Source organism: Martes martes (assembly GCF_963455335.1).
Source record: "Martes martes genome assembly, chromosome: 8".
NCBI classification, from domain to species: Eukaryota; Metazoa; Chordata; class Mammalia; order Carnivora; family Mustelidae; genus Martes; species Martes martes.
In genome coordinates, this window is record NC_137895.1 from 107,227,759 (window position 1) to 107,245,197 (window position 17,439).

Sequence of the window (17,439 nt, forward strand, 5' to 3'; positions counted from 1 at the left end):
GTTTGGCACATTGATCATGAAGAAAGAAACTAGAGCAATGAGGGCATGAGGATTTCAGGGGTGGGGAAGAGAGGGACATTAGAAAACCACTAGGAAATGGTTTCTTAAATAAAACACAGAGGCCTGTGCATGAGGTGGGGACAAGAAAGAGGCTTAAGTCGAAATGATATGGGAATGCCAGTACTGTAAGGTATTTTGTTGGCCTATGAGAAAGAGCTGGCAACTCTGTCAGTGAGGAATGAAGCTGCAGCATGTGGTCACAGAGGCCACTTCCCCAACTCAGTTCCGCAATAGGGAAAGTCAGGTGGATCTGTATCCCTGTCCATGAATGACTTAAGGTCTTGTATGTGAAGGTACACAAGACACTCAGCTCTGCTCCAGCTATGCCAGTGGGACCCCTCATGGGTTTTGATGTCAACCTCTTGGGTTTAGACTCACCATTCTGGCTGCTGAATGACCTTTGGATGGGAAGTAAGATGGGAAAGCAGAAGGCCAATTAGAAAGTGTAGATGAGAGATGGTTAGACCCTGATCTACTATCAGGTTAGTGATAGTGGAGGTGGACAGAATAAAGGAGATTAAATTGCTCAGGCCTAGAGATTGGGTGTAGAGGCTAAGAGTAAGTGAAGAGGTTGAGGTGACTTCCCAGTTTCTGATACAGGAATCTGGGCCTGGTGCAGAGAAAATGAATCAGATCTGTGTTAGAGTCCCAAGAATCTAGCCCAAGCTCTGATTCCCTATCCTTGAACTATATCTTCTGATCTTGTGGATATGGGTAAATAAGGAAGACCAACATAGGACAGGAAGGAAAAGTTGAGAGGTGCCCCAACGAGAGTCCGGGGCATAGGAAATAATCAATGGGAAGACCACCTCTCTGTCATTCAATAAGTATTTATCAAAGGCCAACTAAGTGTCAGCAGTATACCAGTCATTACCAAGTTGGAAAAAGGAAACACAAGCTCCTTGACAAAATCTTGGTAAGGAAATGGACTAGAGACAATGCTTTCCTTGATTAAGGGAATGATAGAAGAAAAACAGTCCAAATAACATCTTAAAGCTGTAAATGAGCTAGATAAGTAGATTTTTTTCTCTGATCCCCAAGGTGCGTAATTTCATCCACACCCCACCTCCTATGTCATCCCCCCACACATCATCCGGGTTACTAACCCCCTCTCTCAATTCCCGCCCCACCCCTCCTGCTGCCTCCCTCCCAGCGACAATGTGTGGAATATGCACTCAAGGCCCGGCCCCTGCGGAGGTACATCCCCAAGAACCAGCACCAGTACAAAGTGTGGTACGTGGTCAACTCCACCTACTTTGAATACCTGATGTTCGTCCTCATCCTTCTCAACACCATCTGCTTGGCCATGCAGGTCAGTCCTAGGGGGACCCTGGATCCATGACAGCTGTAGGAGGGAGGATGCTAGGGGAGGAGATGCAGTATAAAAGAGCTGCATGGCTGTCTCCAGTGTGTCACCTTCATGTTGGCCAAGAGAGGCAGAAAGAGCAGAACTGCCCTTTTTTCCCAGATGGAGAAGGACAAGTGTCCCTTCTCAAAGATGAGCTCTTCTCTGAGACCTTATAAGAGAATCCATAGATGCCTGGGTTAATAAAACGTTAAGAGTGAAGGAAATGGAGAAGAGAGGGAGAGCCTGAAGAGGCATGGGTATAGAGATTGATTCTGTATCCACCTGTTTTCAGGGACATCAACTTGTGCTTGAGCTCTCTTAGGAACCAGAAGTCTCCATAAGTTGTCATAACCATTCAAAGCAGAAACACAGAATTCTGCTAACCCGTGTTTCCAGAGCTAGCAGAGAAGGGAAGAATGCAGGATTTCCTAAGTCCACCTGGCCACCCACAGAGATGTGAAAGGCCTTCCAGGGCTTGGTTCAAGGAAGATCTCTGTTGAGAGGAAGGTGGTGAGGAGTAGGGATGTCCCTGCCTCATTTTCACAGTCCTTCCCCTCCCCTCAGCACTATGGCCAGAGCTGCCTCTTCAAAATTGCCATGAACATCCTCAACATGCTCTTCACTGGCCTCTTCACCGTCGAGATGATTCTGAAGCTCATTGCCTTCAAACCCAAGGTAGGCCTCTGTAAAATGTGTCTGGTCTACAGGCACTGGAGGGATGGACAAGGGGGAGTGCCAGTACTGAAAGAAGGAGAGTGAGGGGCAGAAATAATCAGTGAAAGACCCCATCTTCTTGAAAGATAAATGGTACACAATTCCTAAATCTACCAGGAGTTGCACCAGAACAACCACTTGAGATAGGGTTTCCACTCTAGTCTGTGGCTGGGAAATACAGGAAACAGATTCCTTCCTGTGATGGGTCTCTTCTTCCAAGGAGACAGATGTTGGTCCTTCTCCTCTTTTGCATCCTGTCTCCACCCTCATCCCCCAGCATATAATCTAGAAGAAATTTTGCCCACAGATTGGCAAACCAAACCTCTTCACAACAAGCCCCCCTCCCCAGATTCACTCAGGCTGCTATTGTACTGTCCTCTCCCTTCATTGGCCACAGACCATCCTCACTGTGAAAAGCTCAGCCAGGACTTCATTTGCTCAGGGCTCAGTTTTCCAGCCTATGCGGTCCTCCTGTTCAGAAGTTAATTCATTGTTCCCTTGCCCTTTCCAGTACAGGAAGGGCAAATGTCTGTGGCTTGCTACTTGTGAGTAACTTCTAAAAGAAAAAGAAAAAAAAAAGGCTGGGAGAAAGATTTGAACCATTGGCTGAATGAGGCAGGGTAGGGAAGGTTGGATTGCCTGTGCTTTGGATTCTCTGTGCCCTCCCTAACCAGCCCTACCCCCATTCTCCTGGATAATGGAGGAGTGGACTGACTTGAGCATCACCCGCCATCTTCCACCCCTGAAAACAGGTCAGAATCATTGGCACCCACTGGCCTAGGATTCATAACACAGGCAGCTGCTCTTGAGGGAGAATATAGCTGCAACTCCTTTTGGAGAGTGATGAGAAGTAAAGAGTTGGTTCTAAGATAATTATATGGCTACAGACTTGAGGAAACCTCTCTAGCTTTTTGAGCCTCCTCTCCCCCTCCTTTACTACACACAGATTCAACACAAATCAACAGGAGACAAAAAGGAAGTGTCTTTGTCCATATACTCCATTTTCATTCAAATTCTTACTTGTCCTGGGGTTAATTGGGACAGGGGGAGTGCTCCTTGGCTGTTGGATCCATATTCATTTAACAAGATGTCTATCGTTTTCTTTGAATTAAAATTCAACTAACATTTCTGAATAACCTACCATGTGCTACACATACCTCATTGCACATAATCCTCAAAACACCCTCATAACACAGGTATTAGCATCCTCATGTTAGGGAAGAGGGAAGTGAATCTCAGAGCAATTAAGTGTAATATTAATTACACCATTATTAAGTGGCAGAACTGGGAATAGAATCTGACTTTATAGTCGATGTAATTTCCACCATGCCAAGCTGTTAGCAAGCATCTTCCATGTCAAGTGTACTGCTGGGTGCTTTTCAGAAAGAGGGAAACAACCTGTGAGGGACTTCAGGATAAAACAGACAATATCCTTGAAATGCTGATTCCTTCTCTTAAAGAATGCCTGGGGCTCTTAGCTAATTTTCAGAGAATAAGACTCCTAGTAAATGTCATTTGGTGATAATAATGGTGTTTTCTACCTCCTCCACGGCACTAAATATACTTTTTACACTTTCCCTTCCAAGCCCAGTCCCATTCAGGGGCATGAATTTTGTCCTGACCTAGAGAAGACCACTGAATCTCCCTGGTCACCTTCCATAGGGCCCATGGGACCTTTGCTTACCTGCAGTCTTGTTCTAGGCCACGTGGCCCAGCAGTACTGACAGGTTCACAGCCCACAGCAACATGAGCGGTGAATGCAGGATCATTGCCAAGCTGAGGTTCAGTCGCAGATGACAGCCTCTAGTAGGGAAACTGGCATCACTTTCACCTAGTTTCATGAGACATATGGTTTAAATATTTCAAAGCCTTGAGTCATTCCACAGTTGACTCAGATGTGTCTCTGATGATGTCTGATGTCTGCAGAGTCCTGCAGTGGACTTTGTGAATTATTCCTCATGACTACAGAAGATATATTGGGCAGACCTGGCCTAAGAAGCAAATAAAATTGATCCCTGTAGGTGCCTCAGCCTGAAAAACCCCCTTACCTAAGTCCTGCAGATCAAGGAATAAGCCATTTCCTAGGAAGTAGCTAGCTGCGGTGGTCTAAACCATAAAGTGACTCCCAGCTTCCTCAATCCCTAGTTTTCTGTTGTGATAGGATGGAGTAAAATAAGAAAGACTTTTCCCAAAGAAGTAAGAGAACCATCCTGGGGCTGTTTGCATTTCACACACATCAGGGTCAATCTGTGGTGTAAAGAGAAAGGAAAATGGATAATTTCTGTGAATATCTCTAAAAGGACTTCCTGGCAGCAGAGGGGTAAGGGTTACTGGACCTGTCTGGCCAAAGAAGGTTGACTAGTTGGGACTTGAGAAGAAGAGGGTGCCCTGATTTCTCATTAAGCTATGTTCTTCATTTAGGGAATAGACTCCTGGAAAAGCATCCTCCAACATTTCAGGCAGAAAATCAAACCAGAAATGACTTGAAGTCCTGGTAGAACTATCTGGCTGGGTGTGGCCCAAGCACCAGTGACTTCTGAAATATAGAACAGCTTTCATATCTCACCGTTAACTGAGATTCTGTTCAGCACCTTTTATTCACTGGCATGATTCTTTATACATGCTATGAATCAGCCTGCACTTGTCAGCATTAGGCATTAAAGGACAGTTAGGCAGCAAAGATGCAGAAGACAGGAAGTTCTCAGTGTTTGACTTTTCTTCTCTATCCTTTCAGTCTCTCTGATTGGTTGGTTGGTCGGTAGTTTGGCTGGTCACTTTGTACCTTGTTTCATTCTTTCGTTGTGTTCATGGTGATTAATGTTGCCAAGTTCTTCATTTCTTTTCTCCTCACCACACCATGGAAAATGAATTTACTCAAGTAAATCCTTGCCTTAAATCCAACTGCCCCACTCCTTAAGTTGAAGCTCTATTCCAAACACACCAAAAATTATGGGTAAGTATAAACCAGTTTAGTGCAGTTCAGTCCCCCACTAAAACATCAGGGATCTGTGGGGATGTCTGAAGAGAATGCAGTAGGTAATAGTACTATTGATTTCAACACCTATAGCAAGCCGAGGAGATCCCTCTCCTAGAGTAGGAGACCCTGAACGGTACCTGGGTCCTACGTGATTGTGTAGGACAAAGTTGGTCAGCATGGGAAAGTCCTGGTGAGAATTGTCTGGAGGTAACTAGATACCTGGGTCGCTCTCCTATAGGGAATTGGAATGCATCAGCAAAGATAGAAAAAAAATTTAACATATACTTTATGACAAGCACTAAAAAAATATGTAATGCCTAGGAATAAATATAACAAAAAATGTCATCTCTACAGAGAAAACTATAAAATTTCATAGAAAGGAGCTAAAGAAAACTAAGTAAGTTGAGAAATATATTGTGTTCATGAATTGGAAAACTCAGTATTACAAACATGTCATTTCTTTCCAAACTGATCCGTAGATTCTGTATAATCCCAGTGAAAGCTCCAGATTGGACTTTACCCAAGGTGAAAATGGCAGGGGAAAGGGCAGCCACCACGACACCCTGTCTGGCTTGACAGGCTGACCCTGGGTGGTCCCACGTTTTCAGCCCAGTTGGGCGGCTGTGACATCACCGTGGAGAGAAGGGCAAGAACCTGGTTTCAGAAGTAGGGCCAGGCACGGACACTCCACTGCTAACTACAGGTTTTTTTAACAGAAGGGCTGATAATGTCACTTTGTTGCCTGGGATTTGCTGTTGACAATGACTCAGGAAGAGCAATGAGGAGGGGAGGAGGAAGAGGAGGGGTTCCAGGCTTGCCCTCCTCAAGTCATTTGCCAGGAAGGTAGGATGCCCCCCAGTGAAATGTTCCTGACTCCTCTGCTCCCTAGAAATTTTGCATGGGTCATGGAGGGATGAAGAAGCAGGTCTGCTATTGCAGAGAGGTATCTCATGCCCCGTGGCTGCTGTCCACTCCTTATCTCCCTGGGGGGATGACCCTGGAGGGAATTTGACCCTGGCAGCTCCCTGTGATCAAAGCCTTGGCCTCCCCTTTCAGCTTTTCCCAGCCTGAGAATAGTCCAGAAAGATAAACAGAACCAAAGTAAAATCGCTCATTGACCTTCCTGGCACCCCAGGCTTCTGGAATAAGAGCAGCCGAAGCCTTGGGACTTACTTTCATGTTGCAGGACAAATTAGGGCCCAAGGGCATTTCAAACCTAGGGGATGAAATGAAGCCTCTGGACCAGCTCTAACGGAACTTCCTGCAATGTTCCATATGCACTGTCTACAAACCAACCACTTGAAATGTGGTTAGTACAGCCAAGGATTGGTTTTTCAAATATATTTAATTAATTTACAATTATATAGCCAAATGTGGCCGCAGCTGCTCTATTGGGCAACACAGCCCTAGACACTGGTTCTTTCCCATAATATTCCCAGCTTCTGCTGTCCTCTGTCTGTCTTGGTTTCTTCAGCCCAGCTGCTCTGGCTTCATGAAGCCAGATGGTTTACCTCACCCTCCCTACTCTCTCTCCAGCTGTTAATTTTCTGCCAGAAATTGACTCATCATGGTGGAAGTCCTCTTGACAGGGTAAGACAGTCTCTTGCTCTGGGATCCCACACTGTGGATTTTCTCCCGACTTGGCCAGCCCTCGCTATCATCCCTGGACTTCCTCAGTCCTTGTCAGCTGCAAGTGCTAGGCTCTTTCCTTATGGATCCTGTCCCACCTGGGTTCTGAGCTCAGGAAGCCCCTACAGAAGGCGGAGATAGTGCTCTGGCAGGTGCAATCTGGTATTAGTCAGTTGCTGGGGGTTGAATATAAGGTGTGTCCCTGGTGATCCCTGGGGCACCCAGCTACATTTTTTCCCAGTCCATTGGGCTCCAGCCTAAGTTTCCTGATGGTGTTTTAGTGCCCAGTGAAACTGAAATCTGACAGCCCTAAACCCCTCCCTGGTCCTTGTGCATCCCAGTTGCTGGACAGAGACTTGCTGCCCTCCCCAGCTCGGCCCTGCCTGGCCTCCTCACCCTGCCGCTGGCTTCTACTGCTACGCTTCTTGTAGCTGTGTGCGGCTGTTGTGACTCCTGTCCCCTGCCCCCGACATGGAGAACTTGGCCAACATTTCATAGTGTGAGCTGACAGTGGGACAGTAATTCAGCTGTCACCATAGTGTCTCTGCTCTGGGGGCATTTTTGTAACCTCTGATTCCTTTCCGGAAAGAGGACATGAGGGCAGTGAAGCCTTGACTGCTTCTTGGAGGGTAGAGAAGCAGAAAAAGGGTGAGGCTGGAGGCAATGGCCGACATTGACTAAGAATGGAGCTCCTGCTTTCCTCAGTCTGTGGTCCTGAGGAGTCCCTCAGTGGCCCCATGTACACTTTGCTTGGCTTGGAGCAAGGGATGAGACATAAATAGAAGTAAGACTGGTTAATGAGATGCTCTGAGAACCAGAGCTGTTCAGGACCACGGAGGTCAAATGCTTGTCAGGCCCCTCCCCACAGCCCAGGCCTGGGCAGGCCTTACTGTGGTCCCACCCACGCAAGCGGCCACTAGGCTATGAGAAGGAAGCGGCAGGAGGTTCTCCGGCAGGAGGTTCTCCAGTGGCTCTCTTCCTGGCCAGCACTGTGCAGGGCCTGAGCCAGAGTCAGCATGCTCTGCATCTTGCAAATATCCAAGCCTGAGAGAGGGTACTGCTAGCCTTGGACTTCCCACGCACAAAGGTGGCCTTCTTCTCACTGCCAGTGGTGCCTGTACAGTGCAGGGGATCCCATGGCCCCCGATGGTCCCCAGAACAATCTTGTCTCTGCATGCTCTGTTGTTCTTAGTAGTGAGTCTTCTCCTGGGAAGGGTTGTGGGCCCTGACACGGGTGACCACAGGCCCTGCCAAGGTGAGGAGTGTTTGGGAGATATCCTAAGGGCGTGACCAAGATGGAGCTAATTTCTTTTCACTGGGCTTGTTGCAGAGGGGATAGACGCAGGCTAGGTTAGGGCTCTAGGTTCACATATGGACAGGCAGAGGGAAAGCTGGAATGGGGAAGTGGGTGGCTGGGAAGCATTCAGTAAGGACACTTGCAAACAGACTCTGCAGTCCAATTTCTCAGTCTACTCTGGCAGTACCCATGCCTAGAAGTTTCTTTCCTTAAAGATTCAGCAGCTAGGGATGCCTGGGTGGCTCAGTCAGTTAAACACATATGCCTTTGGCTCAGATCATGATCCCAAGTCCTGGGATAAAGTCCTGCATCGGGCTCCTTGATCAGTGGGGAGTCTATTTCTCCCTCTGCCTGCTGTTCCCTCTGCCCCTCCCCGCTGCTTATGCATGCTCTCTCTCTCTTGCTCTCTGTCTGACCCAAAAAAAAAAAAATCCAGCTTCTTGTTTCCCTTTGGCAAATAGCTTTCCACATACTGCCTGAAGACATCATAAGTCTCCCCACTGAGCAAAGAGCCTGATGCAGGACTCGATCCCAGAACCCCGGGATCATGACCTGATCCGAAGATAGACACCTAACTGACTGAGCCACCCAGGCGCCCCTACACTAGATTTTCTCCATTCACTACCTCAATCAGTCTGTGAGAGAAACATGATGGTGTTTAGGAAACTGAAGGTCAGAGAAAAGCTAAGTCATGTGTCCAAGATGGCAGAGCTAGGTTTTGGTTGTTGTTTGGGAGGATCTTGATGCAGGTGTAGGTGATTTCAAAACCAAGCTCTATCCACTATCCCCTCATTGACACAACAAATATGAGCCAGCTGAGCTGTTGCTGTGCACCTAGTGGGTCCTCAGCAAGTGTTCACGTTCTTCCTTAGAAGCCAATCAGAGACAAAATGAAAGCAAGCCCTTCTCAAGTAACAAGTCTCTGTAAACTGACACAGTCTCTCCATTCCCGTGTCCTTCTGCCTCCTCTGAGGCCCTTTAACTCCCCTTCCCCCTCATTCACCCATTCTGTCCTTGGCTCCTGTGTTTCCCTGCATTGGTCTGGACCTTCTTGATTTCCCGTCCAAGCCTGAAGTGCCAGGTGCTTTCAGGAGAGGAGACAGTCATCTGATAGGTGACTAGAGCTGAGAGCCTACATATTAATGTGTGTGCATACATGCTTGCACACGCATAGACGGATGCACTTGAAATGGGAAGACTTGCAAGACGTGCAGACAAAAATTAGATTGCCAAATTCCTGGAAGGCAGGAACAGTTTCACGGGCATGTCTGTGTCCCCTGAGAGGCATTCGGTGAAAGTCTAATGCATGCATACCAGCATGCATGATGGAAATTATGAAACTGGAGAACAAGGAAAACAGAGTCCGAATAGTCATATCAGAAAACACCATTAAGATCATTGATCTTCCCTCAATGAGGAAATCTCTAAGCCTTCTTCCTTTTTGCCATAAGAGATTTCTTCAGGCAGCTATGCTGGGAATCCTTCTTTATATTGTACTGAAAGGTGCCCTGATGTAATTTCTACAGTAGTACTGCTTTTTCCATCTTTTTTTCCTAAAAATGGTTGTTGAGCACCTCGGTGATGATGTCGAGACATGGTACCATATCACGGGCTCACAGGGTAATGTAGAGACAGAGGGGTTACGGAACAGGGCAAGTGCTGTGCTGGGGGAGATGGGCCACCACAGGGACGGCACCACTGGGGGAGAGAGACACCTGTTTCAGATAGGGTAGTCAGGAAGTTACCTAGTAAACTGACGCCCAGAGGTTGAATGGAGCCCGAAGAGCCTTTCAGGCCCAGGGGAGAGCAAAGGTCCTGAGGCAGGGGCAAGTTTACCTTATTTTGGAAACTGAGAGCAGTGAGCAAGAGGAGGGTTCAGAAGACACAGGCCCTTGGGGACCTGGAAGGGGTGTGGCTTTACGCCGACAGCCCTCAGAATCTGCACCACACAGAGCAAGGGCCTCAGGCGGGAAATTATAGCATTAGATTCATGTTTTTGAACCAGCACACCAACGGCCTCGAGAAGAAGACGTACTGGTACAGGCCAAGAGGGGAAGCAGTTAGGAGTCTGTTCGGGACATGAGGTGACAGCCACAGAGGACACGTGGAGGTGGGCAGGGTCGCAACATCGTCCAATGGTGAAGATGGTGTGAAAGTGAGGAAAAGGAGTCAGGGAAGGTCAGGATAGTCTTTTAGCAAGACTCCCTCTTACCCACCTCATATCCCTCCAGATGCTAACACAGTAGCACTGGTGCCTGTCAGGTACTTTGGAAATGTCACCTGAATAAGAGCAAACCACAGACAGCATTCCTTGGGGAAACGGAGGAACCCTGTTTCCCTCCCCAGAGAAATGATTCCAGCCTCTCTACCAGCTCTAACATCCTATGAGGAAACCCCCTTCAATTCTCACCCTCCCCAGGTCAGCCCCAAGAACTTGCTGGAGAGGGAAGCAGAAATGGAAAGCGAAGGGAGTGGCTGCTGATGGCTGCCATCTGGAGTGGCGATCGGTAGGACACAGCCACCTAAACTAGGGAGCTCCTGCCTTCAGTGTAATTAGACAGGTTTCTTTTGTGCAGGACCCAGAGCTTGTCATGCCTGATGCGCTCTGAGATGGCCCTGAATAAAGGCTGGGAGATTCGACACTTGCAGCTTTTTTAGAGGACTGAAGCCTTGTTTGGGGGTTTGCTTGTCTTGTCTCATTGAAGAGCCAATTACCATCTTCCAGCACTAGCAGCCCACAAAACACGGCTTTGGAAATCTAGAGAGGCCCCACATGGACCCAGGGCGGCAGGGCTGGCATGGAGGGTAGAGTGGGCAGGGCGCAGGCATGGATGTGCGAGGTCCTGCGGTGCCTGGGGCAAGGCCACCCACAGGAGACCTGGCCTGTGGGTGCTGGGAGTGAGGAAACCCCGTGGGCAGGTCCTGTTCAGGGGCCTGTTAAAGGCCAAGGTTCAGCGTAAATTAAACTAGAAGTATGAATGGCTCTTGGATTGAATGGCTTTCTATTTCCACACCAACCTGGAAAATTCAACTTTAAAAAACCCCAAGAGCAAGCAATATTTCCTTATAAGAGTTCTATAGAAACTTAGACATCTTTTTAGGCTAGTGGGCTTTGATCCTCATAGAACCAAAGTTCCCTTTGTGTAACAAATACTCTGTAATATCGCCTTAATTTTCCTTAAAGAAAATCAGAAGAAACTTAAAACTTTATGTATACAACATTCACATCTATACACACAATGTCATATTTATATATATATATATAAATGTAATATAATTACACTAGGTGTGTGTGTATATTTATATGTATATAAAATCTCTGAATTTTAATGTAATGGGAAAAGTCTGTAGTTAGTAGAAGAATTCATCCCACATAAGAAATAGAGGTTAATGAAAGAATGAAAGAGCAAGATTATGAGACCTTGGAATAAAAACTTAAGTTATAACCGCCAGGCCTTATTTGCTTGTGGCACCCTTCATGTCTCCCAAAAGTCATATAGGACATGCCACAGTGCATTGGGCAGAACTGTCCCACACCTACCATGAAATTTAGCATCCTTGGCCCACCCACGCATTACTAAATGCCAGTTTGGCCCACCCTGAATCTTAGCCGTGCCCCACAGGTTCCCAAACACCCCCCTAGAGGGCAGTGCATGCCCCAGAGTGAGAACCAATGCCTTAGGCTAAAGTAGGACTTCATTCAGCCTCTTATTTAATTCTTGAAACATTTGAAATCTGTTTATCCAAATTATTAAGAAACCACGGTCTCCCATCAGCAGAGGAACCCCTCAACCCAGAAAATCACCACATATGTACGTTTCATTCAAAGGAGTAGAAAGGGAAGGAGAAGGAAGGGAGGCAGCAAGGCTGTGACATGTAACACCACACCCCCCAGCCCCACAGCCTGGCTGCCAGCGGCCGTAGAGTCAAGAGGCACCTGCTGTGTGGGGTGTAGCTCCTGCCTGCTTCTTAGCAGTCTGATTGGTGAGTTGGCATTACCCTGATTATTATTTATTTGTGGAATGTCCACGGGGTACCTTATGCCGAACAATGCACGCAGACAGGCACAAATGGGCTTTGTCAGGGAGAGGCCTCCCCACCGTGGCTCTTGTACCCAGGGATTTGCATATTGTTGCAACATTGTGACAGGTTTCTTTCCTGCCTGGCGCTTGAGAGCTTGGAAGTCACTATGAATGATAAAAAATAATTATATGACTTGCAGAAAGCCTTTGTGTGGGAAGGGTAGTATTAGCTATTAAATTTAATTATTTAATGTGGAAAATTATTCACACTGTGTAAAGAAGCCCAGAGGAAAGTACGCTGTGGTTCCTTTCTCCAACCCTACCACTGAGAAGGAAACCGGAACTAACCGAGCCTGGGAGGGGAAGAGGGATCCCCAGACCCGTGGGGGCTCAGGGTCACTGCTGTAGAGGAGGGGGTCTTGCAGGAAGGCCACGAGCAAGGCCAGGAGAGGCAGTCTCCCACGGAGCGCTCCAACAGCCCCCAGCAGCCAGCAGACTGTACGAGCTCAGGTTGTCCTCCCATAGCCCACGAGGGCTGCACGGTGATTGTTCCTGTTAGGCAGAGAAGGAAGGCGGGGTGGGGGTGGGGGGGTATGGAAACTCACCTGCACAACTCCAGGCACATCTCTGGAAGCGAACATAGGAGCTCAGTGCATTGCCATTTTGTTCACTAAAGTGGGTGCAGGTACAGCCTCTCACAACTGCAGGGGAGCCATATCTGCCCCTTCACTAAGGAGGGCTCAGCCCTGGTTAGGTCAGGAAGGACATGGAGGGGACCGGTAGGATCTGGGTTTAGAGTGCTTTCCCAGCTGCGCTGGAGGAGAGAAGATTCAAAGCAGAGGGCACAGAGCTGTCACAGTTCCGAGTTTAGCCCTGGAGCAGAGGGGTGGGAAGGCTCCTCCCCGTTCACCCACTCCCAGGGCTATCCGCTCTCTGCCTTCCCTTCTCCCACGGAGAGTGTCCGTGGTGTTTCCACGGGACACATCCATTCAGTGCCCTGGTCCTGGAGGGGACCTTTGCAGAAAGCAGCTCGGTAGCAGCAGGAAGCAGCTACCAGGATCCCGCCGCCTACCCCCGTGCACACTGAGGCACAGAAAGAACCTTCTGAGGTCCCCAGAGGGAGCTTAGCCGATAACCCCCGTTTTCATCTGCTCCCAGGGAAGAAGGATGCCAGAGTCAGATCTGTTCAATCTTGTGTAGTCCGAGGTACCTAGTGAGTGCTCATTGTGTGTTGGTGAGAAAAAGAAATGAAAGAGGGCCTTTAAAATGTTCCTGGGGAGGAAAATCTTAATTAAAAAAAATTGAAGTAGAAGGTATCCAGTTCCAAGTGCATATTCCTCTGACAATGTCAAGAGCAGCCCCGTCACCGCCACCCACCTGGGGCCTTGTCTCTCCAGGGGTGTGGACTCAGCCCCTCACCCTGGCCGGCAGCCTGCTTCTGCCCCTCGTGTCTGCTGTAGGCCCGTTCTCAGTGCAGCCTGAGACTCTAGGAGCCCTGAATGACCACATCTCGGGGGAGAAACTGGCAGAGGAAGACAGAAGCCTCACTCCCTCCCAGGCTGCCGGGAGCCGGGAGCAGCTGTGTGCTCCCGTCATGACTTCTCCATTAGATGCCACTAATCTCCATGATTACTATTATGTCTAAATGACATCCTAACGTAATACAATTCCTATTATCTCTGCTTGGTGTCAGTTACCATTGTGTTCCATGAGATTCCATGAGATCTACACTTGCCCCCTCCGCTGAGCTGCCAGCTGCACTCAGCACCTCTCCCTTGTTCGTTCCCTCTCCCCCCACATCTTGGTCCCACCACCTGGACCCCAGGAGAGACCAGGGCTTCCAAGGAACTGGATACTGCCTCCCCAGCCACACCAACCGCCTCTGCTTAGCCTCTTGCCTCATGTGCCTTTTCTCAACTGCTTGCTCACTCAAGCAGGGGCTCTTGTTCTCCTTCAGGGAACGCCCCCCCTCCCCCGCCACCCCAGGTTGAGGATGAGCCATCGTGGGTCCCTCCCTTGCATTTTAGGCCCTGCCTCCATCAGGTGTCCTGACCCTTCCTCCAGCTTTGTGTGGATTCCCTGCTTTCCCCTGCAATGCCCTGGGCCCGCCTCTGGGGCTCTGCGTCCTGCACCTCCTCTCAAGCTTCCTTCCACTCCTTCCTTATACTCCTTTCTCCTTCTCCCCGTCTCCCACCATCTGCATGGCTTTTCCTAACTCCTCCTTCCCTCCTTCGCTCTGCTTCTGCCTTCTACCTTTCATGACCTTCCCCAACCTGCCCTTCTTGCCTTTTGCTTCTCGTGTGACTCCTCAGTCCCTTTGGTTCTCTGGCATCTCCGTGTCCTGCAGTTGGCTTTTCCCTCCCCCTGAGACTCCTCCTTCCTGGCCTTACTCTGTCTCCATTCCAGCACTTCTACCTCTCCTCTCGGCTCAGGTCTCTCACGTTGACACTGAGCCTGGCAACACTGTCTGGGGCTCCAGGTCCCTGGAAATAAACACCCCAGACAGACGGAAAGTCCAGGTCAGCCTCCCCATTGGGGCCAGGCAGGCTTCCTCATCACCTCCGCGGGGTCCTTTGCTTTACCATCAGAAGTAGATTCTGAAGATGGGCAGGCAGGAAGGGAAAAGAGGACCAAAACAACAACAACAACAACAACAACAAGTGATGGCAGCAAAAGAAGTCTTAACCTCAAAATCCCCACGAACACGCAGCATACTCCCAGGTGCGCAGGTTTTCCTATGATTCGTTCTCACCGCCAACCTGTTTTAAAGCTTGTATTGCCTCTGAGATCACAGAGAAGGCCTCTGGGCTGGGCAGGGGAGGAGCTGAGGACCCAGAATTCAAGGGCAAAGGCACTTGTCTCTAACCTTTCCCCGGGATCAGAGGTGGGACCAGGGCCGCTTGGCAGCCCACTCCTGTCCTCCTGGCCCTCCAGGCAGAAGGAGGGGGACCAGGGTCTCCCCCAGTGGCAAGTGTGGTTTCTCAGAACCTGGCAGTTAACTGTCCACAGGACTGCCTGTAACAAAATTTAGCCATGACAACATGCAAACTGTCATCAGTCTCAAAGTAGTACCAGCCAGATTTCCTTCAAGAGTCTCAAGACAGGCACACTACTCACTAGTGACTCAAGATAGGCAGAAAAGGCCCTAGATGCTGGCGAAAGGTAAGCTCAGGATTCCAGAACCTTCAACTCTTCCCTCTTTCTTCCACATACCTGGGCTTTGCCCGCCCTTCCACTCAGTGTCACCCCCAAATGGAATGTGTGCTTAACTGGGAGAGAGGTAGACAACTCGAGTAAACCCCGGCAGTCATCCAGACGCATTTACAGCATACTTCAGGCCAGGCACAGGTCCAAGTGCTTTACATGTGTTGTCTCATGTAATCCCCATTGTAACCCTATAGTTCTCCCATTTTACAGGTGGGGAAACTGAGGCACAAAGAGGTGAAGTTATTTGCTCAAGAGTACCCAGCTTATTAGTGCCAGAAGTAGAATTTGAACTGACAACCTACTTCCAGAGACCATGGTCTTAAGACTGCCTCTTTCAACTTGGAATAGCTTCAATGACGGAGGGGAATCAGGGCACAGAGAATCCAAAAGAAAGGAAAGTCCGCAATTCCTATGCATTCAAAATGTATAACATGGGGTTTTGTGGCAATTTCCCTTCTAATAATAATTTGCTGAAACTATGATCAGTTTTGTCTACATGTTCTCAACCCACTTTAGCCAGTGAGCAGAGGGCCGGCAGCACGGAGGAGAATGGGTCATATTGATGGTCTAAGTAACTGCTGATCATGGTTGGGGGGTGGCACTCATCAGCCTGAACGGGTGCACGCAAGAACATCCCCAGGAAAGCCAGAGAAGAGCCCCATCTTCCGAATTCATCCCCAGAGGCTGGGAATTTGAAAGGGGGAAAACCCATTAAATCTGCAGGACTTAAGGATGTCAAGGGAAAGCCTTTTCATCCCCCAAACACCATACCTTCTGGGTGATCAGCCCTGCTTGACTCTGGGGAGCTGGACATTAAGAGGTTTGGTTCACCATTTCAAGGAGGGCAAGGAAAACCCTTTCACTAATCATGACTTCTACCCTACCATTTGGGACCTCATCACCAGAGGATAGGTGTAACTGACTCTAGGTCAAACTGATTTCATAAGAGAAAAAGCCTATGATTTGTTTCCGCCCTCCTTCTTCCATTACATCCCCAAAATCTGTACTACCTGTGGTTTCCAGCAAATGAGGTAGGCAAAAATGGGGTGTGTGTGTGTGTGTGTGTGTGTGAGAGAGAGAGAGAGAGAGAGATAGAGAGCACACTAAGCTCTTATACTCCAGAGAGGGCAGGGGAAAAAATATTCTTCCAGGCCCTGCCCACTTAGGGATTTGACAAGGTGTCTAAATGGCAAGCACCTTGTTGTGGGTGGGATGGGAGGAAGGACCGTTGAGCGTGGGAGGAGGAGGTGGATGGAGGAAACAAAGGGCTGAAGCTGGGTCTGAAACCGTCTTCATGGTCCAGCTCGGAGAATTGATGGCACTGTGGGACAGAGAAGACGGAGAGATGGGTGGATGGGTCGGGGTAAAAATCTGCCTCTTAAAGGGATCCTGTCACCTGCCCCCCCTCAGCATGCTCCCTCACCCCTACATTCTCGCTATGTGCAAATCTCCTCAGGCAGAGTCCAATAAGGCAACCGGTTGGTCTCTGCAGCCAGTGGAGGCCCTGGCACTGGGCCGACCAGGTAGTTGGCCTGGACCAAAAGCCTCACCAGCACAGCCTGGTGAGGGCAAGAACGAGGCACAAGGCTTTCGTCTTGAGAGAACCCAACCAGTGGGAGCCTGCCGTGGAAGGTTGGGAGAGGCCCATGGTCAAGGAGGAGTGGACTAGTGTGTGTTTTCCCTCCATCTGCACATACACAAAGAATTCCCAGAGAGAGGGTGATGAGCGATGCCCAACTGGGAGGTTGGCAGGGTCCCTTTCGGTGTCTGCCTTTCCCTGGTGCTCAGCAGCCGACTAACCTGTGTGTTTATCCTGGCCTTTGCCCTACTCTCCTCCTTCCTCCCCTTTTTCTCCTCTCTCAGAGGTGTTGCAGACCAGGACGGCTTACCCATTTTGTTTCAGGTCTCCGGCGAATGAGAAGACTCCAACTCAACTTCCTTTCCTGAGTGCTGAGCCTTCCCCCTCCCTGTCTCTCCTCTTGCCCCCACACCCGAATAACGTTTTGTTACCACATTTTCTAGGCTAGATGCTGAACGTCCCTGGACTCTGCTCTGGCTGCTGTTTCTCTTCTTTCTCTTCCTTGATTCTGCCTCCCTTTCCCTTCCGAAGTAGCTCTCTCCACAAGGATGGTCTTCCCATCGAAAGAGACCTCCCCAGTATTTTCCAAACTCTAATTTTAAAACA

The 17,439-nt window shown here is 49.0% G+C and overlaps 1 protein-coding gene across 1 annotated transcript in view; it reads left to right on the top strand.

The window, feature by feature from the left end:
• Window positions 1-17,439, top strand: part of CACNA1C (calcium voltage-gated channel subunit alpha1 C) — a gene marked incomplete at its 5' end in the record, with an annotated part of 716,579 nt that overhangs the window by 625,772 nt on the left and 73,368 nt on the right. The window contains 2 exons of the mRNA XM_080812080.1: window positions 1,214-1,372; window positions 1,973-2,083. Coding sequence (XP_080668206.1) covers window positions 1,214-1,372; window positions 1,973-2,083 — 270 coding nt within the window. The remainder of the gene's footprint in view (window positions 1-1,213; window positions 1,373-1,972; window positions 2,084-17,439) is intronic.